The sequence below is a fragment of the Dermochelys coriacea genome, chromosome 9, assembly GCF_009764565.3.
Source record: "Dermochelys coriacea isolate rDerCor1 chromosome 9, rDerCor1.pri.v4, whole genome shotgun sequence".
Lineage (NCBI taxonomy): Eukaryota > Metazoa > Chordata > Testudines > Dermochelyidae > Dermochelys > Dermochelys coriacea.
The window spans coordinates 5,164,320-5,186,677 of NC_050076.1; the positions used below are offsets into that span (position 1 = coordinate 5,164,320).

The 22,358-nt window shown below is 48.5% G+C and overlaps 1 protein-coding gene across 6 annotated transcripts; it reads left to right on the forward strand.

Annotated features, from left to right (window-relative positions):
- Positions 1 to 66: 66 nt before the first annotated feature.
- Positions 67 to 20,748, forward strand: BCL6 (BCL6 transcription repressor). Of its 6 annotated transcripts, none has more exons than XM_043491742.1 (10): positions 67 to 177; positions 9,602 to 9,640; positions 10,735 to 10,906; positions 11,591 to 11,797; positions 11,945 to 12,928; positions 13,463 to 13,644; positions 14,903 to 15,070; positions 17,030 to 17,160; positions 17,865 to 18,002; positions 19,431 to 20,748. In XM_043491742.1, exons 3-10 carry the CDS (start codon positions 10,746 to 10,748, stop codon positions 19,572 to 19,574), a joined length of 2,115 nt encoding a protein of 704 aa, XP_043347677.1. In that variant the 5' UTR covers positions 67 to 177; positions 9,602 to 9,640; positions 10,735 to 10,745; the 3' UTR covers positions 19,575 to 20,748. The 6 variants fall into 6 exon arrangements, with proteins under 6 accessions (XP_043347677.1, XP_043347678.1, XP_038272724.1 ...); XM_038416796.2 differs by having other exon boundaries at positions 68 to 177; positions 11,591 to 11,812; XM_038416794.2 differs by lacking the exon at positions 67 to 177 and adding an exon at positions 7,906 to 8,267 and having other exon boundaries at positions 11,591 to 11,812.
- Positions 20,749 to 22,358: the final 1,610 nt, after the last annotated feature.

Sequence of the window (22,358 nt, forward strand, 5' to 3'; positions counted from 1 at the left end):
GCGGATCAGGGAGGAGCGAGCGGGGAGGCAGGGAGGGGTGGCGGGTGGCCTCCCCTGGGCTGGGCGCAGTGGTAGAGTCGGCCGCTCAAATTCCGAGAATTGAGCTCTGTTGATTCTTAGAACTGGGGTTCTTAGAAGTGGTGATGCAAGGAGTTTCTAGGAAAGCCCGGAGACCAGGTGATTGCTGCCACCGCCGCTTCTAGTGCCGCCGCCGCCGCCGCCGCTGCCGCCGCCGCTGCTTTTCCCCCCTTTAATGCTGGAGGTTGCCAGGCGCCTGCCTCCGGCTCCCAGGCGCCTCTCTCCCCATCCCCGGGTCCCTCCTCTCCGCCCGCGCGTGGCAGGTGTTCGGGGCGCCGAGCCGGCCGGGGGGGGCTTGTGGAGGGGCCTCGCGTGCTTTTATTGGGGGTGCGGGTTTGTTCGTTTGGGGGGGTTTGGTGGTGGTGTGTGTTTTTTTTTTTTTTTTTGCTTTGGTGTTTGTTTGTTTTTTTTTTTGGTCTTTTTGCGGAGCAGGGCCGGGGCGCTGCTGCGGGGCGAGCCCGCAACGTTGGCCGGGGGGTGACAGGCGGAGATCGGGGGGCCCTGCTCTGCACGCAGGGCTGCTTCCCTTCTCGGCTGAGTCCTGCGCCGGGCCGGGCTGCCGGGAGGATGTGGCGGCTCGCTCAGGGCCCTCTCGGGCTGCCCCTGCCCCTACCCCTCCGGACAGGGAGCGGAGCCTCTGCCGCTTCGCTCGCCTTTCTTGGCCGAGGCGCCCCTCGCCTGGCGCCCGGCCACCGCCAGCCTCTCCGGGTCGATTAAGTGACAGCGGGCAGAGATTTGCAACAACAAATGGTCCAAGCAAAACTCGGCCGCTCTGCCGTGGCCCCGGAGCCCCGCTGCCTCCCCCTGCAGTTGCTTGGACGCCCCGTTGGGCTTGAATTGTGTGTGTTTGTGGAAAGGCGATTTGTGTGGTGGTGGCTTGTTTGTTTTTTTTTTGCATTGGAAACAATTTTAGCATCCACTGGCTTCTTTGCGGTTGGGGAAGAACCTTCCTCCGGGGGGGGGAGGGGGCTCTGCACCTGCAGCCGCATCTGGATGTGGGGTCTGGGGTCTTCGGGGCGATGGGGAGGTGTTGACAGGGGAGGGAAGGTGGGAGCGAGATCGCTTGCGGGGGCTGGGGGGGGGGGAATGGCAGTAAATGTTGTGGTGTTTTGGTTGCTGCGTGACTTGAGGTTGTCTCCTAATGGCTGCGTTGTTGTTGTGTGTTTTTGTTTTTCTCCTCCACGGTGCAAAACCTCCGAGAGGGGAACCTGTACGGCTGCTAATCAAAGACACATGCACCAGGACTCAGACTAGACAGGGCGTTTGCACAGGGCAGGACCGGCGGGGGACAGAAACGCTCCCGATTTTATTTCTAGACTGTGCTAGGGGAGGCGTTGACAACACAACTTGGTTGCGTGTGTGGTGTGTTGTTTTTTTTTTTTTTTTTTTCCCTCTCTCCCATCCAGTGCAAACAGATGACTTTGCAAAAGGGCTAGCGAATTCTGCAACCTGTGGCTGTCTAGTCCTGCCAACCCAAGCTGTTGTTTTTTTAAAAAAAAAATAAAAAATAAAAAATCAGGATTGCTGGATAAGACTTGCGGGAGATTTTGAGGGAGATCCCAAAGTAATTGTGCGAAGTGACTGTTGCTTGGATCGACTAACTCTTACCTGCCTGAGCGGACAACGTCCATGTTTTGCTTTTAAAAAAAGCATGAGTAATTATTTAGGAAACATGCTTGTATTTCATAGAATAATGACACCATCCTGGGTTTGATTTTTTTTTTTTTTTGGTTGACAGAGAAATAAAAGCATTTTTGACCAAGACATAAGTGCTTTAAGGAGACTTTAAAAAATCTGGCTACTGATTTACTGTGAATAGATACATATTTATTTGGATTATCACCAGCTTGGGGGGGGGGATCCGTCAAACCAGCGTTTAGGAAATAATTCTGGGCTCAGAACTCGGGTGGCAAGGGAGCGAAATCTCCCAGGGCTCGTGTCCAAGAGGGCGAGCGTCCTGCAGGAAACCCGTGTAATCTTTTAATGGATTTCCAATTAGTTTATGGTCTTGAGTGCAGCTAATGTCCTCAAATCGCCCAAGACACAGCTGCTGCGGAATGTAAACACGATCCGCGGATGGCTCCGGAGCAGGGTTGCTGGTTGCAGTGCCCGTGGAGACGGGCTGCCCTCTCTCTTCCTGGAGTGGTGGGGGAGGGGGGGTGTTTTTGTTTTTGTTTTTAAAAAACCAATTAAAAAGAAATCAGCAGCCAGGGACAATTCCGCTTGTTCTCCGCGCCGTTTACTACCACAGCGCGCTTGGCGTGGAGACAGGCGCTCGTAAATCTGCTGTCCCAGCTGGCCCCTTTCCACACGCTATTCCTGGAGGTAGCACCAGCAAAGAGGAGCAGGCGGGTTTGTTTGAAAAGGGAGGGGGGGGGGGGGAGGGATTAGAAATCTCAGAGCTTTGCAAGAGTGCATGCAACCCCACAACCTCCCCCCCCCCGCCGCGCTCTCTAATACGAGGTGCAAAGTATCAAGCTTTAGGAGGGGGGATGAATCTTTAGAAATCTCTAGTTCAGCCAGCCAGGGCTGAAATCCAATCCCTGTTGACATATGGGATCACGTCAAGGGGTTGCTGCTGAGGTTTGACAATTATAATGAGAGAGGGGTGGTGAAACCCCTGCTGTATTTCTATAAGGAGAAGCAGGGGGAGAAAGTCAACCAAACTCCAGTGCCAACAGAGCGAAGGGTTCATTTTCCTCACACCTAACCTTGTTAATTTCTTTATGGGATTTTTTTTTTTAAATGGCAGGAGTGCCTTCTCCAAAGGAATGTATTCAAGACAAATTGCTTTTGCTTGGCAGGGAGGAATGGCGGGAAAGGTGGGGTCTGTACAGTTTCTCTCTCTCTCTGTGTGTTTTTTATTGGAGAGTTCCAGTTAGTTTGTTGTGTAAATGACAGATATTACTTGATGTCAAAATACTTTCCCCTCCCACCCTGGAGAAACTTTGTTGTGAAAACTTAGTGGTTTAAGTAGTAGTGTGTGGCTAGCAGCGTCCTCTCTCGGTTTTAAAGGGAATGGCCTTTTGGATGTGTCTGGGGTTTTGTTTGTTGTCACAATATTTTGAAATATTATGAAATAGCCTTGATGGCCTAGAAGGAAGAGTAGGGAAATAAAAACATCCTACCTTTTTTTGAAAATGTGTGGCTTCTCTTCCAGTCTTTGAATCTGGCTTTTAAAGGCATCCAACCCAAGATCTGGCTATGTTTATACACCAGGTAAATCTGATTTAAAAATAAAGTACAAAAAAGAGAGAGAGAAGAGGCCTGTATCAATGAGAGTTTTGCCATTGACTTCACTGGATGCAGGGCCAGCACTAAACTGGCTTGGGAATGGAGGAGATCTACACTGATAAGCAGAAAAGGATCCTGCAGCCTCTAACTGGGGCAAAATTCTCATTGACTCCAGAAGATGTTTTACTGTCATCAAGCACCATCTTGCTGCTTGTCCAGAGGTTTTAAAATTTAATGATTATTCAAAATATTGTATTAAAGGCTTATGGGATAAGTGATTTCAGAATAAATACAGACTTCCTTCCAGCAACCCTTAAGGGCTTGTTTTACAGCTAGGAAATCTCTTCAAAAATATTTTAAGGCAAAACTTTTTCTCATAGGGCAAGAACTCCAGTTTGCATTACAACTGTGTGTTTTAAACCAGCAATCCATCCTTTTTTTTTTAATTTTTTCATATTTTCTGTCTTTGTCAAGTAATCAGTGATTAAAATATTCAAAGGCTGTGTAAGGATCTTCCAGAAGAATGGATTCTTTCATTGTTCCAGGAAGAATAGACTTCATTTCTAGGGAAATGCTCAATGTTGAGAGGCAAAATAGATCAAAGATCTCTTGGGATATGTTTCCCCTCCCACCCACCCTTGTTTTGACTGTCTGAGTCAATAATCAGAAAAGAAATGGTATTTCACTGGTTATTTCTTATTCTAAAGAGAAGGAACTCTGAATGAGAGTTGATTCTCAAAGAGAACACCAAAAACAAGTCAAAGGCATGTATTCTTTTTTTAATGGCTAGTGTTCCCAGCTAGCCTAAATGCTGGATAGTGAGGACTGAAGACTTCTGTCTGAGTCTAAAATAAGCCTAGCAGAAACATTAAGTTGTGAAAAGCAAGGATGGAAAAGCTCGTAAAAAAAATAACGTTGCTCAGACGTGTTTTAAGAGCAACAGAATTACATCGACAAAATTATATGTTTTCCAGCCTCAGCTGTGGGATTTTATTTTCCAAGGGAAACAGATCTCTACAACAAAGCTAAAGGGTGCCATCTAGAGGTTTTTAAAATTCCTTTTGATGACTGGTTGCAACTAATCTTTCAAGCTTGGGAAATCAAAAACATGTTGAATACACTACTGTTTTAAAAAAAAATTCCTAGCTAGCTAAAAGTCAGCAATGAAGAATAGAGACACATCTAGGGCCACAAAAATTGATCAGCCTAACTGAAAACAATCAAGTACATATTAAAATGTTATTGATACTTACATGTGGAGCTCTGTCTGAATGTTTTCATGAAATCACATGTAAAATATTTCCTACCTGTGATGTTCATCTACTGTTCCTGAATCATTGTCTAATATAGGTTGTCGTGTGTTGCAGAATTATGCATTCATTTAAAAAATGTTTGTCACCCTACATGGCAGCAACTTACTAGTTTATAAGAAAGTCTTAAGAAATATACTATATTGTCAATCTGTTATCCAAACACCAATGTAAATGCAGGTGGCAAAACTTAATTGAGATAATGCCAAGTTTTCTTTTTTTTTTTTTTTTTAAATCTGATTTCAAACAACATTTTCTTAATGTGCTACAAGGACTTTAGAGGAGCAAGATAAAATAATTTACATATCCAAGTTACTTGTTTAATATTTATCCTCTTGGACAAAAAAATCAAGGTAAAGTCCGTTTAAGCTCCTAGTGCAGCAATATTTTGGATGCAAACACCTTCTGGGGAGGTGTTAACAATTTTAGTTGGAACTTTAAAAAATAGTGGGGCCTACTTAAAAACTAATTTGGGGGAAAAACTTGACTTGATGATCTTTCATTCAGATTTATAGTTAAGTATGGGGTCTGTAAACAAGCATCTCCTCTATGAAGAACACCCATATTTTTGTACTAGATTTTATTTTTAACAATTCTTGTGATTGGTAGAACTACAGCAAAATCTGTAATTCACATGTGGAAATTTTATTTCTAAGGGAGGGTGGGGGATAGTGGTTGGCTTTCTTCCCCATCCCTGTGTTATTAGGCTAGTCTTTGCACCTCCAGTTACATTTATTATCAATCAGACACAATGAAGACCTGAATTTTACTTACCACGAGAGGGAGGCTATTGACTAATTCACTGTAGAACTGTTCATAGAGGAGAGACATTTCTCCCTGAGTCACGGGACTGGTCTTTCTGAAGGATAACTTACATGGATGGCATCTTCCCAAATACACTACAAGTTGTGCTATTTTAAAACGTGTAGTGTGTGCTAATAGCCACTAGGGGCAGCTATGAGGGCTAAATTTATTTGCTGAGTCTGAGCTGGAGTGTACCTGGATATGTGTCCACAGTCCAAACTTGCAGTTATAGTAATGTATTCTTTTAAGTTACTTTAAACAGTAGGTGATATTTGAGATAATGGGCCACATTTTCCCTGGCGTCACTTCAATTGAAATAACATTTCTGTATTCATTTTAAAAATGAATGTGCGGATTTTCTTATGGAGTGGGAAGCACTGAAAAAAGGTTCACTCATCACTTTCCAAGGGCACTTATTGGCTTTCCGTTTTCATCAATGCTAAGCAAGATTTTGGCAGTATAAATAGGATTCTGAAATGGTATTTTTCCCCCCCCCTCTTTATTTTTAAATGAAGAGTAAAGTAATCTGCAGCCTAGAAACTGGGCCCTTTCCAAGCATTCAAAAGTGCAACCAGTTTAAACTCTTCTTCAAAGTAAGACATTAAAATACACTGTAGCAGCTTGCAGTGCCAGAAGAAATATGCAGGTTTCCTCGTTACAAATGCTGATAATTAACCCATCCCTGTACTATATTGCATTTCCTAGAAACAGTTGTTTGCTGGCAGGAAATGGGACCAGCCTGAAAGAGCTCAGAATGCTTAATATGCTGCTAGTGCCCTAGTCGCCAGAGGGAGCAAGGGATGGGGAAGAGCATCCAACCCCTCTTTGATTTACACTGACACAGTGTTTAACTTAGAGGCTTTTTTTTTTCTCTCTTTATTTTTTCTTTTATTATTAATCAAAACAGGTGCTGGCCCAGCCCCAGGAGGCTGCTAGATTAATAAAGCCATGCTCTGGCAGCTGAAGGCCTCTTACAATCCCCCCCATCTCATGCCATTCTGTAAGAAATGACAGCTCAGGGAGCTGAAGTGAGCTGGAGCTGGAGCTCACGAAAGCTTAGGCTCAAATAAATTTGTTAGTCTCTAAGGGGCCACAAGTCCTCCTTTTCTTTTTGCGAAGGACAGGAGGGTGGCTTTCCCCTCTACTAAGGGGGCCTCCCTGCGGCGCCCTCGGGGCTCTGCTTAGCGGGCAGGTGCACAGGGGGATGGCAAACCCTGGCGTGCCTGCTTTGGGTCACTTGCCCCCGGGAGAGAGAACAAGACCGACGGCGGGGCCCCCGCCGCTGTCTCTGCGGATGCTGAAAGTACCTACCTTGTTGCCGGCGGGTGGCTCTTCGATGCCTGGCGGCGGAGCGCCCCCTAGCGGGCAGAGGGGCGTCGCACCCTCGCTCGCTCGCTGCGATCAGCCTGCCGTGGCTTGCAGAGGGAGCGATGGGGCGAGCTCCTGCCAGTCGCAGGCTGGCCCTGGCTAGGGCTGCGGGGAGCGAGGTGCCGCCGCGCTCTCCCTCCCCCCCCCCCGCCCGTGTAGGTGGTGGTGCATTTCTTTATTTGCAGGTGGATTTGATCCTCCTGCCAAGGACGGGGAGGGTGCAGGGGCAAGGGGGAGCTGGGCACGGGTTGGGGGGCAGCTGGCCGGACCCCTAAGCGGCGGAACCCCTCCCTCCCCCCGGCTCAGCAGCGGGCCAGCCCCAGAGCAGTGGTGTCTCCAGCCCCCTCGCCCACGTGGGGGAGCCGGCCCCTGGGCGCCCCCACGCCGGGCTCTGGGTTCCAGCCCCCCCTCCCCTGTCGCGTTGCAAAGCGCTGCAGCCTGGCCCGCGGCGGGGACGGTCTCCCCGGGCTCGCCGTGCCCCGGGCTGGGCTCGCCGTGCCCCGGGCTCGGCTCCCGCTTCGCTTCCTAGAACAGGGCTGCCGGGAGCCGGAGCCCGGCGCGTTCCCGGAATGACAGCGCGGTGCCCTTCCCCGGCGCGAACCGGCCATGGGGGGGGGGGGGGGCATTTCCTCCCCGTGTAAACGCAGCCAGCCCGCAGCACGCCCGGCCGCTCACACCGCACCGGCTGGCCTGGGGCCGGCAGCTGGCTGCAAGGTACAGTGGGAAAGAGAAGCTCTGACTGGGTGTCTCTGTGTTTGGGGGGGGGGGATTTTTCCTTTTCCCTCCCTTACATCAGCAGGGCTAGAGGGTGACCTGGGAGGGGTTATTTGGAAGCGGATCCCCTCCTTCCCACCCCCACGTGCCTTTGGTGGGGTGAACCCTGGAGCGTGAGAAATTGGCCGGGGGGGTAATAGTTCCTTCACCCCCCCTCGCCCCCCGCAACTCCGATATGAAATCTATCAGCCATCAAATCTTGACCGTCTCTTTATTGTTGCTGAACTGTGCTGTCTTATGATCAGGTGAATGCAAAGGCCAAACTGGGGGGGGGGGGACGCTCATTTGCATCTGGCTTGATTAATATGGGGTGGGTGGGTAAAGGGTGTGTCGCGGAGGGGAGGAGCGCCTTCCTCTTTCTCAGTCACCGCAGCAGATTGAAGGCAGATCCTGGTGCGAAGCGCAATGCGATGGTCCCTTGTTGGATAAGGCTGGCTGGCTGTCAGGAGCCCAGATTTGTCTGCTTTCTAGAGGAGCCTCCAGCGGTGGGTTTGCAGAGGGGCACCCGGGCGGACCAAAGATGGGCTGGGCAACGAGACTGGACGGGTGCTGTAGATGTGCTGGGGGGGAGGGCAGCAGCAGGATGGGACAAAGGACCAAGTAGCACCCAGGGCAGGTGGCCCTCCTGCCCCATCCCTGTCAAAGAATTCTACCACTGCAGGAACTTCTTGCCTTGCGTGGAACGGGATGGCATTCATGGTGAGCTTTGTACTTCTCAGATCCATGTCGTAGCCTATAAGTGGGCCCTGTTCTGATCTCAGGGACAACTCTTGTGACTCCAGTAGCTGGTAGACATGCCTGGCACTTGCACTGAAATGACTGAGCTCAGAATCTGACCCGGTTGTGCATCACTTACACATTCCACTGGGGTGGGAACTTTGAAGCTAGGCCAGTTGCTAGCACAGTCTGTAAATCTCTTGGCTTTCATGTGAATACTGAAAGTGGCTGGCACAGAGGGCTATGCAAAAAGGTCAGAGTCTGCAGTATTTGGAAAAAGAGTTACCTTTTTTTGAGTTTCAAGTTAGGGAGACTCAGAGGCGCTCTGGAGACTCGCCTCATTTGAGTGTATGAAATGGATTTTAATGTCATGCATTTGTTTTAGCATATTAAAAAATCACACTAATTCCTCTTCCTCCCCATAAATCTCTGGGTACACATCTTTTGGGGCTTGGAAAAGTTTATGGCTATATCTGAAAAACCAAATAACGGCTATGATGCTCCTTTCCCCCTCTTTTCAATGTAAAAGCAAACTATGGGGGGAAAGTAATTGTCTTCATGTAGATAAGAAGAAAAATAAAATTCTCTTAGCATGGAATGGAAGGAAGAAATTCTTCTCTGTCCCAATTGCATTAACTCCCCAAAGCCAGCAGGTGGAGACAAAGAGCATCTTTTGGCAGTCAGAGAAGGGATTAGGTCTGTTTCTAGCTTTGCTACTGACTTGCTGTGTGACATCGATAAAGTTACTTAACCTCTCAGTGCCTCAGTTTCCCAGTCTTTATCAATTTCTAGTGTTTCATATTTCCAAAGTGCTTTGAAATCTTCAGAATGGTGGCTACTAAGGAGAATGATTCCTGACCCTTTTCAGTTTCTGGGGAGAATGAAAGAGGGGAGGGGAGAGAGTCTTGCAGCCCTGTGTGATGCAATGAGATGATAAGAAGGGATTGGGAATATTGGGGATGGGAAGAGGCATAACTGAAAAAAGTGGTGAGTGAATTCTTATTTGACTCCTCCTGTACCCTCCCCAGCTACCCTCGAGTCCCTGACTCATAGATATGAAAGGCTCCTTGGCATACACCCATGGTTTGGGGTAGAGGGTGTGGAAGAGTCTATGATTAGATTCCCAAAGTCTGTGGCTGCAATAGGAACATGCTGTACTGGGAGAAACAAATTAACTTTATTGGAGAGGGGAAGTGCTGTTAGCTTCAGGTCGCATCCTGCTGATGTTACATCAAAACAACAAGCTTGCATCCTACCACAGCCAATTTACATTGCTGACCTAATCTGGTGTTTGTTTTCTTGTGCTTGCTTTGTAGGTTTGAAACAAACTTTTGGGCTGTGAATTGAGGCACTGGGTATGTAAATTTAATTTCATCCCCATTCCCTTTTTTAATGTGTTGAATGAAATGTTTCATTAGGCCCAGTCAGAATCTGTATTCAAGAGAGTGGCTGCTCTACACAAAATTACACATTCATATCCCACCACCGGCAGTGGAACAGTGGCTGGAACTAATCCTGTCATTGAGGAATTTGGCAGTTAAGAATCAAATTCCAGTGTGGAATTTCAGGTGCTGGATGGCAGCTTCTTGGGAAAGGCCTGGATCAGACCCTCCAACTTTGATCAAAGAGAACGTGTTTTGGAAGGCTTCACATCAAGAACTGTTGAGGGAAGAGGAACAGAGTTCTGGAATTAAGAATTCCTGGTGATCTAGATTCTAGGGAATTGGGTGTCCAGATACCTGGGTTTTCTGTTCCTGATGCAGCCACTGATTAGTGACCCTGGGCAATTCATCTTCAGAAGTGGCCACAGGTTTTTGGGTGCCCCACTAGAGACCCCTTGGTCTGGATTTTCAGAAGCGCTGAGCACCTGTAACTTTGTTTGGGATCTTTATGAATAGCTCTAATTTCCATGGCTGAATATTGTAGTTTGGCTGTCCATTCAACTGTCTGACATCCGTGGGAGTGACGCACGTATCAGAGTTGTGGGACCAAACCATAAAAATTAGTGTGCAGGGTTTGCTTTGCTTTGCTTTGTCTGCTAGTCCTCTGAGATCTTCAAATAGCAACTTCCAATGGAGCTGAGCACGGCTGCTGCTGGCTTGGCCACAGTGGGAGCAGGAGCAGGCCTGGGGTGTGATAGGGAGGTGGTATAGCTTGCCCACCTATTCCCCAGGAAGGTCTTATTGTATTCATTCATCAGCTAGGAGTATGGGACTCATACTGAATCCACTCCAGTCATGGCCACTGCAGATGGAAGCTGAAATGTGGTTGCGTCATAGACTTTTGTCGTTTCTTCTCTAGCTGGGGGTCTATTGCTGTCCTAACCAAACACTGTCTTACAGGGTAGCCCCTGCTGGAGTAGACCAATGGCAGGTTCTTGGCCCTGCCTTATGATGCTTTCTGAGTCACTTTGTGGTCCTATTTATTTTTTTTTCTCTCCCTTTTTCAGGCAGAGTCAAGATGGCCTCTCAGGCAGACAGCTGCATCCAGTTCACCCGCCACGCAAGTGACGTACTTCTCAATCTTAACCGCCTTCGGAGCCGGGATATCCTCACCGATGTTGTTATCATCGTGAACCGGGAACAGTTCAGAGCCCACAAAACTGTCCTCATGGCCTGCAGGTGAAGAGGGGCTAATGACACAGTCGCTTTCTCCTCCAGCCCGCCCAGCCCCCTTTCCTTTCTCTGCGCGCACACGTTGTTCCATCAGATAAACAGCACGTCTGACATCCCAGGGTCCAGCGCTGCCTTTCCGAGCCCTATGTTCACATCCATGAATATCAGATGCTTGGCATCTGACTGAAATCCATTCACTATTGTACGCTGTAAATAAAACACTTGCCACCTCTCCTGGCATTGTCGCTGGGCCTCGTTTGATCAGGTGGCGCTATTGTGGAGGAAATGAGAGGCCGTTGGCATGGAGAAATAGAGATACAGGGAGGCTGCTCCAGATGGCAGGAGCTGCAGAGGAGAAGGTGCTTGCACTCAGTGGTGTAATTTGGGGGACCAGTGGAAGAGTTTAATGGTAGATCAGAGGAGGCAGGAGACATGGGAGGGAGGGAGAGGATTTCCATGAGGGAAATCTATTAAGGGTCTTAAATTAACTAAGGTCAGAGTTCTCAACCTTTTCCATAACAGGACCTCCCTGGGGCTAGCCTTCCAGCGTCGCAATGTAGGAAGGGCAGAGGTTGAGAGTTCATGATATCCCAATGGAGAACCCCTGTAATAAGTTCTCTCCCCCTCACTTCTTCCGAAATCTTGCAACTTGGGTTCACTCTCCCCTCCCACCCCTTTTCCCCTTTGCAGCGGACTGTTTTACAGCATATTCACTGACCAGCTAAAGTGCAATCTGAACATCATCACTCTGGCCCCAGAGATCAACCCTGAAGGATTCTGCATCCTGCTGGACTTCATGTACACCTCCCGCCTCAACCTGAGGGAAAGCAACATCATGGCTGTCATGACCACCGCACTCTACCTGCAGATGGAGCATGTTGTCGATACTTGCCGAAGGTTTGTCAAGTCTAGGTGAGACACCCGTGGCTGAGTTGGAGAGCTTTGTACTTTGTGGGGGTGGAGGGTGGAATTGCAAACGCATCTGATAGCTCGTTTCAAAGGCTGGGAATAAGGCGTAACACCCTTCCTTTTGTCTCCATGCAGCGAAGCCGAGATGGTCTCTGCAATGAAGACCCCAAGGGAAGAGTTCTTGACGGGCCGGATGCTGAGTCATCCAGAGGTGATGGCTTACAGGAGCCGGGAAGTCTCCGAGAACAACATGCCTCTCCGAAACACGCCTCTCTGCGATGGGAGGGCCTTTGCCTCCAGTTTGTACAGTGGCCTGTCTGGATCACCCCTTTCCTACACTGGATACAACCCCATTCCAGTCAATGGTTTCCTCTTAGATGACGAGCTGCGAGAGGCGAGGATCCCCCTGCCAGATGTCTCGAGGGTCAACCCTTTCCCAAAGGAGAGAATGCTGCCATGTGACAGCTCCAGGACAATCCCTACAGACTACACCAGAGCTATCACTGACCTTTCCACCAACACGTGCCACACCACCATCTATTCTCCAAAAGAGGCTGCTGCCGAAGAGGCCAGAAATGACATGCACTACAGCATAGCTGCTGGCCCTAAGCCCGCCGCACCTTTGGTCCGAAACATTCCCTACTTTGCCTGTGACAAAGCAGCCAAAGAAGAAGAGCGGACCTCTTCAGAAGATGAGATAAGCCAGCACTTTGAACCAACCAACACACCAGTGAACCGAAAGGGTCTCATCAGCCCCCAGAGCCCCCAGAAGTCAGACTGCCAACCCAACTCACCAACCGAGTCCAGCAGCAGCAAGAACGCCCGCATCGGTCAAAACTCTGGCTCTCTGGGTACCAAGAGCCCAACCGACCCCAAAGCCTGCAACTGGAAGAAGTACAAGTTCATTGTCCTCAACAACTTAAACCAGAGCACCAAGCAAGATGGTGCCGACCAGAATGAAGTAGGGACCCTCTCCCCTCACTCCTATGTGTCTGCGTCGGCTTGCCAGCAGTCCATGGAACCTGAGAATCTAGACGTCCAGTCCCCAACCAAGCTGAGCTTGAATGGGGAAGACTCGACAATCCCACAAGCCAGCAGGCTCAACAACATTGTGAACCGGTAAGGCAAACCCCCAGAGGAGACAGGACTCCTTGCAGCACTGCTTTGGGTAGATGCCTAGTTTTGGTGAACAGGCCTCTTGCCTCAGTTCCTCGGCAGGTGTAAATCGGTGAGTTCAGTGGAACCTTGCCAGTTGATGCCAACTGAGGATCTAGCCAGTAATGTATGTTTCCCAAATGTGTAATCACACCCAGCATAGGCTGATGGTTACATTAGGGACTAGGAGTCCTGGCTCACTCTGTGGCTGTGGCCGGTTCACTTAAACCCTGTGCATCAGTTTACTCTTCTGTTACCTACTCTATGGGGATGTTTGTAAAGTGCAGCGAGATCCTTGTGGGATGGGCACTATACAAGAATGAAGTGTGATTGCTGAATGCCCTGTAGAGGGAACGCCCAATGGGGCCCTGATCCCGACTAGGGCTCCTTTAAGTGTCCACCCAGCAATGTGTGTGTATTCTTCATGCCTGTGCTGAAGGAGGTGCTGTGATCTTGTGGCACTAAAACCTTCTGATGGGCATTGCTCCTCTTCCACAGATCCCTGGATGGGTCCCCTCAGAGCAGTGAGGGGCAGTCCCCTCTGTACCTGCATTCCTCAAAATGCAGCTCCTGCGGCTCCCAGTCCCCCCAGCATTCTGAGATGTGCCTTCACACCCCTGGCTCGACCTTCGGAGAGGAAATGGGCGAAACCCACTCCGAATACTCCGACTCCAGTTGTGGTAAGTCCAGAATCCATCCTCCCGCACTTGCCCTTCCAGCTGGCAGAGGGGGGCCCATGGAACCTGTGGGATGAAGCTCCCACAATGCCATTCCGCCACATCAGGAGAGAGGCCCGGCCGCAGCACCCCCAGAACTCTGGGCATGTTTGAGCCAGCATACAGGCTATCCGGCTGGTGTCTGTCTCTACAATGGGCTGAACCCAAATTCTGAATCTGAACTTCAATGGTTCAGGCCATCTCTTTTCCAAGCGGATCTCAAAGTGCTTTCCAAACCCCCTGCTAACTGGCTGAACAAAGCATTCATGGGAATTGGTTTTTGCCTCTAACAAGGCAGCTTGGGCTAATTGAGAGTCATTATTGTCTCCCAACAGTTTAAGACATGATGTGAAGAATGCCACACCCAATCAAAATTGCCAGGGTAGGGGACTGAGCTAGCAGAAAGAAATGATCCACACTTGGACCTGGCCATGTTATCTGCCTCACTCATCAGTCCTTGGAACTGTCTCTAGTATAGACGAGCAATTGTGGATAAAGAGGGTTAGACTGTAACAGGGTTCAAAAAGGAACTAGATAAGTTCATGGAGAATAGGTCCGTCAATGGCTATTAGCCAGGATGGACAGGGATGGTGTCCCTAGCCTCTGTTTATCTGAACCTGGGAACGGTCAACAGGATAGATCACTTGATGATTCCCTGTTCTGTTCATTCCCTCGGGGGCACCTGGCATTGACCATTGTCAGAAGAGAGGATGCTAGGCTAGATGGACCTCTGGTCTGACACAGTATGGCCGTTCTTATGCTCTTAAGAGGCTTACAAAACTCTGTTTTGTAAAAATCTGTTTGCCCCCATCCTCCAACTCAGTGGGGAAAAATGGAAGATTTTATTTGCTGCTCAAAACCCAAGTTTCCCCCAACGAGTAGAACTCTGAATTCATATACAGTGAAACCACCATCATGAGGCAGCCTTTCCACCTTCTGCTTCCTATTTACTAAGACACTACGTCTGATTGGTTTGGTTGTTGGCTAGCCCCATGGGTGATTTTTTTTTTGCTGTGTATGTATGAAGGAAAGTGTAACGGACACTGTGGAAGTGCTGCTGTCCCCAACTCCATCGAACCCCCGTGAAACAGACTTTAGTTTTGGCACAGTGGCTTCACCTCCCCACCGGCTCCTTGGCCCTGTCCATGCAGGAGGCGACCCATGTGCTGCTGTGCTTGCTGATCTCATTCATTCTCCCCGCCTCTCTCTCTGTCCCCGACAGAAAACGGAGCCTTCTTCTGCAATGAGTGCGACTGCAGGTTCTCTGAAGAGGCTTCTCTCAAGAGGCACTCCCTGCAGGCACACAGTGATAAGCCCTACAAGTGTGACCGTTGCCAGGCCTCCTTCCGCTACAAGGGAAACCTAGCCAGCCACAAAACCGTTCACACAGGTACAACCCGGCGCTCCTGGTGCCAGCCCATGGCAATGTGTCAAAGCAGGTCCTGAAAAGTACGCAAGGCCCTGAAAGGTCCTGAAAGTTCTGCCTTGTATGTAGGCCTAATCCATATCCAGCACTGGGGCATTGTGACTTGGTATGTAGGGAAGGGCAAAGCAACCCAGCACCTGATAAGGGATGGTTGTGGATCTTCAGCCACATCCTGGGAGCCTGAACTCCTGGGTTCTGCTCCTTTGGAAATGGCTTAACCCCTGTGTGCTTCGGCTATAAATGGGGAAATACTTATTTTCCCCCCTGGGGGGCTGTGAAGCTTAATATCTGCAAAGTACTTTGGGATCCTTGACTATGAGGTGTTGCCTAGCATTTGGTTCTCTCTCCACATGTGAACTGTATTGGCTGTTCCATTCAGAGTGTTTGGGGCAGGGAATGGGCCCTTTGGGCTTTTTTTTTTTTTTTAAATGATGGATAAAGAGGCTGAGTGGGGTTATTTTACCAAAAATAAATAGTCTGGTTGTTTTTCCATTAGAAAGTCAGGTGCCTGGCAAAATCCCTGGTGACTGGCGAACAGCTGAAATGGTATGAGCCAGCCCAATTGAGAAAGGAAGGGATCAGGGGTTTAGCTGCTGCTCAGAATCCTGGGGGGGTTGGCTTGCTTCTGAAAACACTCAGAACATTGATGCCCAACTAACACTTCGGAGAAAGGAAGTTTGGGTTAAAGACCCAGCCTTCCTCCCCCATCAGTTGGGCTGAATTGCACATTGCCTGACTTTACAGCACATAAAGTTAACCACGTGCAGGATCGGAGCCGTAAGGTGCAAGAGCTCACAATATACATCCCCTCAGATTCCCAAAACATCCTCTAGCAAAATCACAGAAAAGGCCCTTCTTCATTTCATATTCTTCATTTAAAAACAAAGGAGGGGAAAAAAAAAAACCTCCAATGAACCTTTCAGCCCATCTGTATCCATCCCAAGGATGCAGCGGAGGGAAAAGATCCAATGAAGATTACCTTTTGTGTAGATGGCAGGTGGGAATAATTGAGGCTGAATAGTTTGGAGCGCAGTTACTACTGACTCCATGGCTATGAACCAGCCTCTATCTCTCTCAGCCTTGCTCACTTTGCCAAAGGAATGACCAACAATTGGATCAAATGTATTTAAAACCATTCAGAGACTGACAGAGCCAAGCAGATCTCATCTGCTTGCTGTATCTCTGCTTTGCTCACCCAGCTACAGTATAAAGTTGGTCAAAATTGCTTGTTGCTGGACTAGGAGGGGCTGAATTGTTAATCCTGTCTGGCAAAGCAGACAGACTTGCCTTGTAGACCTGATTTCTAGGGCTGTGCCTCACAATCTAAGCCAGACAGTAGTTCTATGAATAACTTTCTGGGAGAAGGAGGAGAGGGTCACATCTGGCTAGGGTTCCCTGTCAAAAATACCAGTGTGCAGTGGGTGTACCACACAGTCAGTGAGCAGATTCTCTGCTGCAGCCAAATGTTGTAGGCGGTAGGTTCCCTGACTCTTAACCCAGCTCTGTATGCAGGCTAGAGCAGCCTGAGGGCTGCTCTAACATGCACTGGTCCCCCAAGGGACCGCCTGCCAGCTGAGGATAGCTGGAGCATGCCGTACTGTGGCCATGCCTCTTCCCTGGCCTCCAGTGCCTGTGTGGAGGTTGGCGTAGGACCGGACTATGATGGCTGTGCCCCCACTGGGGTCTCCCATCACATACACACTGAGGGAATTCCCAGCTAGCGGGAGCAAAAGCAGAGCAAAGGAATTGGAACACAGCAGGGAGTCTGCCCTGGGCTTTGCAGGTTCAGCGCTGCTAGGAAGCCCGTGTCTTTTCCATTCTCTTGTGGACTATATAGCGATTTAGTGACTGTAGTGGAAGCTTTGGGGCGCTCGGGACACTGTGTGCTAACCTGGCGTCTCTCTGTTTCTGGCGGGGTGACAGGCGAGAAGCCATATCGTTGCACTATCTGCGGAGCACAGTTCAACCGCCCGGCCAACCTGAAGACCCACACACGCATCCACTCCGGAGAGAAGCCCTACAAGTGTGAGACCTGCGGGGCCAGATTTGTCCAGGTGGGGATCCCACTTCATGCTCTACAATTCCCCTGGAGAGTGGGAGGCGTCTTCCTGGGGCCTGGGGCTCTGCTGGAAGTCTGTGATATGGGAAATGCCCTGAAGGAGGCACTGTTCCTTGCTTAGGGCCTGGTGATGATCCCATGTTGTGGGGCTAATACAGGCCCCTGGAACTTTGCTCTTGGCAGGTCGATGAAGCTAGTCCATTGTTTTGTTTTGTTTTTTCAATGAAACAGAACTGTGCCTCTTACATTTCTCCGTGTGCTGTCAGCCGTTCGGGCTCTCAAAGGGTTTTGCTGCAAACATTCATTAGCTTATGCCCGTGGAGTCTGATCTAGGATTCCATACTCGAGGAAGATGGCCCTTCAGATGGTCATTTGACTAATAAGGACTGGGCTTGTGGTTAGAGATGGCAGCTTTTCAAACTCCTTTTGGTGAAGCTAGTTTATTAGAAGAATCCATTAGGTTTAGAGTCTGCCTTTAATATCAGAGCTGCCGTACCGAGTGGTCAGTCCAATCCAGTGTTGCCTCTCATGGCCAATGGGTGGGAGGAGGATTTCTTCCTGACCCCAGCTGTTGTCTTGCTAATGCCCTGAAGCATGAGGATTGATAGGAGTGGCTTGGGGAGCTTGGTCTGAATGTGAAGTGCATGTGGCAAGCATGCCTATGGGGACCCTTTTTTGACATTGTCTCCTCTGTGGCAGGTTGCCCATCTCCGAGCTCATGTGCTAATCCACACTGGTGAAAAACCCTACCCCTGTGAAATCTGTGGCACACGCTTCCGGCACCTGCAGACACTCAAAAGTCACCTTCGAATCCACACAGGAGAGAAACCGTACCATGTAAGTGACCTCCCGGCGTTATCGGGGCTAGTCACCACGAGCCAGAACTCCCTAGCAGCCATAAGGGCCACGTACCGTGGTGGGGAGACGTTGTCCAGCACTGATCGCTGGCATCACCCTGGCATGGCTCAAGTCCCGACCACCAGTTCAGTCTTAGCTCTGGTGCATCCTTACCAGGCTTCTCCCCAAGGACACCTCTCTGTTCCCCATCCACCCTCCGGGACACAGTAAATTAGAGGCCTGCTGCTGAGACAGCATTTTGACGGGTTGAGCTGTATTTGGAACCAGCCTTGACCCGTTTTCTCTTCCTCCCCTTCCCCATCCGAAGAAGGTCACGTTCTTTCAAAGGGCCTGGGCTCACATCACAGTAGAGGACAAAGGACGTTGCTCCTCTACTGTACGGGAGGGTCAGAGATGCTAGAGATGAGGGGTGTCAAGACGTCCCCTCCAGGCTCAACTCATCCCTGGCATAATTCTACTGAGTGAGGGCTATTCACTGGTTAGGGTAAGCAGCTGTGCAGTTGGTGGCATTACCCCATGGGTGAGCTTGGCCCAGGATGCTTTTTTAACCCTGAGGCCCACAACATGGGGGCTTAACCTCAAATCCAAAGAGCTGGAGCTAACCAGGAGTAGATGCTACCAAGACTCGGAGGGACTGGGGCCTGGAGTGGCCCCATGCCATGTAGCACCCCCTTCCCAGGCATCTTCTTGGGAGCCCCCATCTGAGCCATCCGGAGATTGCTACATACAGTCTCCTGCGCAATATCAGCAGGTGGGAATAGTTAGGATAGAAGGGGACAGAAAAAAGTACTTTGACTCTTACGCAAGGCGGAACTGTGGTTTAGAGGCTAAAGCAGGCAAGCTAGGACCCCTGGGGTCGTCTTCTAGCTTTGCCACTGACTTGCTGCGTGGCCTCAGGCAGGTCACTTAACCTCTCTAGTGCCATTTTTCCCCCTCTAAAGAAAGGGGATGTCCAGGGTGCTGAGAGTACTGAGCAATCATTGATTAGGACAAGATTTCGAGTCCCCAGACAGAGGCACTACAGACCTGCCAAGTGCTTCATATTACTCGCACTCACTGCGTTTAAAGTGACCGGCTGGGAAATGGCGTCCGTCTTTTCAGCAACAAAGATATTTTAAAATTGAGGCGGAAGTGTGGGCTGGCGGTTCAAGCGCTGGCCTTGGGTTCAGATCCCGGCTGTGCCACTGACGCCTTGCGTGGCTTTTGGCAAGTCACTTAGCCTCTCTGCACCTCAGTTGCTCATCTGTAAAATTTGCTCTCACGCCATGTTGGCGAGGCCACATTAATGAATGATTGTGAGGCAACTCCGATAGGGCAGGGGCTGCTGGGGGCATATATGTGGCTAGATTACATATGGCTCTGTAAACTTTTAAGCTAACAGCACCTTCCCCATCCTTTTGGTTTTAGTGTGAGAAGTGTAACCTGCATTTCCGCCACAAAAGCCAGCTGCGGCTGCACCTCCGGCAGAAACACGGCGCCATCACCAACACCAAGGTGCAATACCGCGTCTCGACAGCAGAGCTGCCACCAGAACTGCCCAAGGCGTGCTGAAAGCCAGGTGGATTTCTCTGCGGGGGGAGGGAAAGGGGAGTCTGGGGGAAGGGGGGGAAGATATCCAAAGGATACTTGTAACACTTGTAACACTTTAAAACTTTCATCACACGATGGAGTGCCTCTAAGCCCATAGTGCAGAAGGTGGGAAAAATATTAAAAAATACACGGGTTTTATTTTTATTTTTCCCAGTTATGTGAAACTAAAAAAAAACGTATTCAGATTTAAATGTGTATAAAAAATGTCTGTCCAGTGGAGTGTTGATAAACTCCGGAGTTTAACCTTCACAGTCTGAAGATGAGGAAGGTCATGCTGATTTACGGGAACAGTTGCGTTTTTTTATTTTTTATTTTTTGTGTTGTTGGTTTGTTTGTTTTTTTTGCTTTCTCTTTGTATGCAAAATGTGTGTTCTTTTAAAGAGACGAAAAGAATTGTGTACTATTGAAGAGAGGGCTTTAACTTTTTTAACCAAAGGTGAAGGAATCTATGGCAGAGTTTGTGTGTGTGTGTGTGTGTATATATATATATATATATATATATATATAAAAAATATATATATAGAACATAAAGATATATTAAAAATATATAAAATGCATTAAAGACTTGATTTAGCATCTGCAGGCAGATGCTGATTTGAGACTCTTTAGTGTGGTAGAGCACTTAACAAGATATTTTAAAGTATTGCATCTGTATAAGTAAGAAAATATTTTGTCTAAATGCATCAGTGTATTTGTATTTTTTTGCAAGTGAAGGTTTACAATTTACAAAAAAAAAAGTGTGTATTAAACCAACAAAGCTGCAGAAGGAATTTAAAATAATAATAAAGTGTAATTTTTTTTTGTTTTTGTTTTCAGTCTGTATATATGTAAAATGTGTTTCGCACGGTGCCTTTTTTTTCAATGGACGTTTTCAATGTATGAACTGTATGAGCCCAATTTCCTTTTTAAGGTACAGCCTTATGTTGCAAAAGGAGTCCTCTGGCAGAACTGTTTATTGGGGAATGTTTTGGGGGGGGCGGGGGAGGTTGGGTTTTGGGGTTTTTTTGGATCTTATTTTACATGCTTGTGTTATGAACAATCTCGGGAGACAGGGTTTGGGCTGTGTCTAAACTGCATTAACGCATTCTGTAAAATATAGCTGTACAAATACAAGAATAAAACGATGAAAAGTGAAGTACAGTGGAGTGAGGGGTATTTTCTTCTGTCTGTTTGGCTTAAAATGTCTTGATCTGATATTCTCTCACTTGGAAGGGTCCAGACTTAGTCACTAAGGGTCTGATCCAAAATGCACTGAAGTCAATAGGAAAGACTTACCCTAATCCCTATTGAGGCATGTGGCCCCCAACCCAGCAAAGCATGTGCCCAAGTAGTTCTGTTGACTTCAAGGGCCTATGCTACTTGCGTACAGTTAAGCATGATCTCGAGATTTGCTAGATCATGACCAATGAGTAGCCTGCAGTTCCTGTTGACTCCAGTGGGTCTTTTGTGAATGCTCAACACCTTTGAAACTCAGACCACTGTTACTAATGTGCCTAGCTACGAAGTCCACATTTTCCAAATTTGGGGGCCTAATGCTCAGCCCTGAAGGGCTAGATTGCTGATGAGTTAGAGTCCATAATCTCTAGCTCAGGAGCTCAGCTGAAGATATGATCTAGGCCATATAGATTCTCTTGTGAGTCTCCACCCTTCCCACCTGCAATCAGAGGGACCCACCTCCCTCCATTCATGACTACATAAGGCCCAGGTGGCAGTACCAGTTATCATTTGGGGGGTGAAGTCTGACTGGGGATGTATTTTAGGAGCTGCAAAGAAGGAGACGCCAGTAATCATGTGACTGCCAACAAATTGTTCCTGGACCACAGTTTCAGAACTTCTGCTCTGCTTTGTTGTCCGAGCAGATATTTGGCTTAACAAAGAGAAGGTAAGGGGTAACATCTTTATAGTCTGTGAGTACCTACAGCGGGAACAAATATTTAATCGTGGGCTCTTCAGTCTAGCAGAGAAAAGTGTACCCAGTCCAATGGCTGGATGTTAAAGCTAGACAAATTCAGACTGAAAATAAGGGGTACATTTTTAACGGTGAGAATAACTAACCCTTGGAACAATTTGTTAAGGGTTGTGGTAGATTCTCCGTCATTGTCCATTTTTAAATCAAGGTGAGATGTTTTTCTAAAAGATCTGCCCTAGGAATTTTGTTGAGGACATTCTCTGGCCCATGCTAGGCAGGAGATCAGATGAGATGAGCACAATGGTCCCTTCTGGCCTTGGAAGCTATGGGCTGAGAAATTTAACAGAATAGCTGCTGTCCCCATGTGACTTGTTGGTTGCTATTTTTGCTCTGGTGCGCAAGCAACACCAGCTAATAAAAGCCATGTTCGATTTCAGTTCTGCTGGAAGCACTGCCCTCTGGGGAGGTAAAAGTCCAGTGTCTATGTGGAAAAGGACAATATTTGTGTAGGGGAAAAACTAATTGCAACCATTTATAAATAATACTCAGCAGCCTAAGTAATAGACCAAAATACTGCACTGTCCAAAAGCCCTGTTTTGCTATGAGCTCCTCTCTTTATCAGCTACACCCCACTCTGCCTCTCAACTCTCCACTCAGGCTAATGAAGTCTGGAGTGTATTTTGAACTAAGGAGAGCAGCCCCGCTGCTGCTCAAGCATGATAAGCATGGCTCAAAGGCCATTGGGCTTTTGCTGCCTGATCACTGTGGTGCCCGCCACCCTGTTAACATCTGCTGTACTGTGCAACAGTGAAACTGAGCTGTGTTTGTAGCCTCTC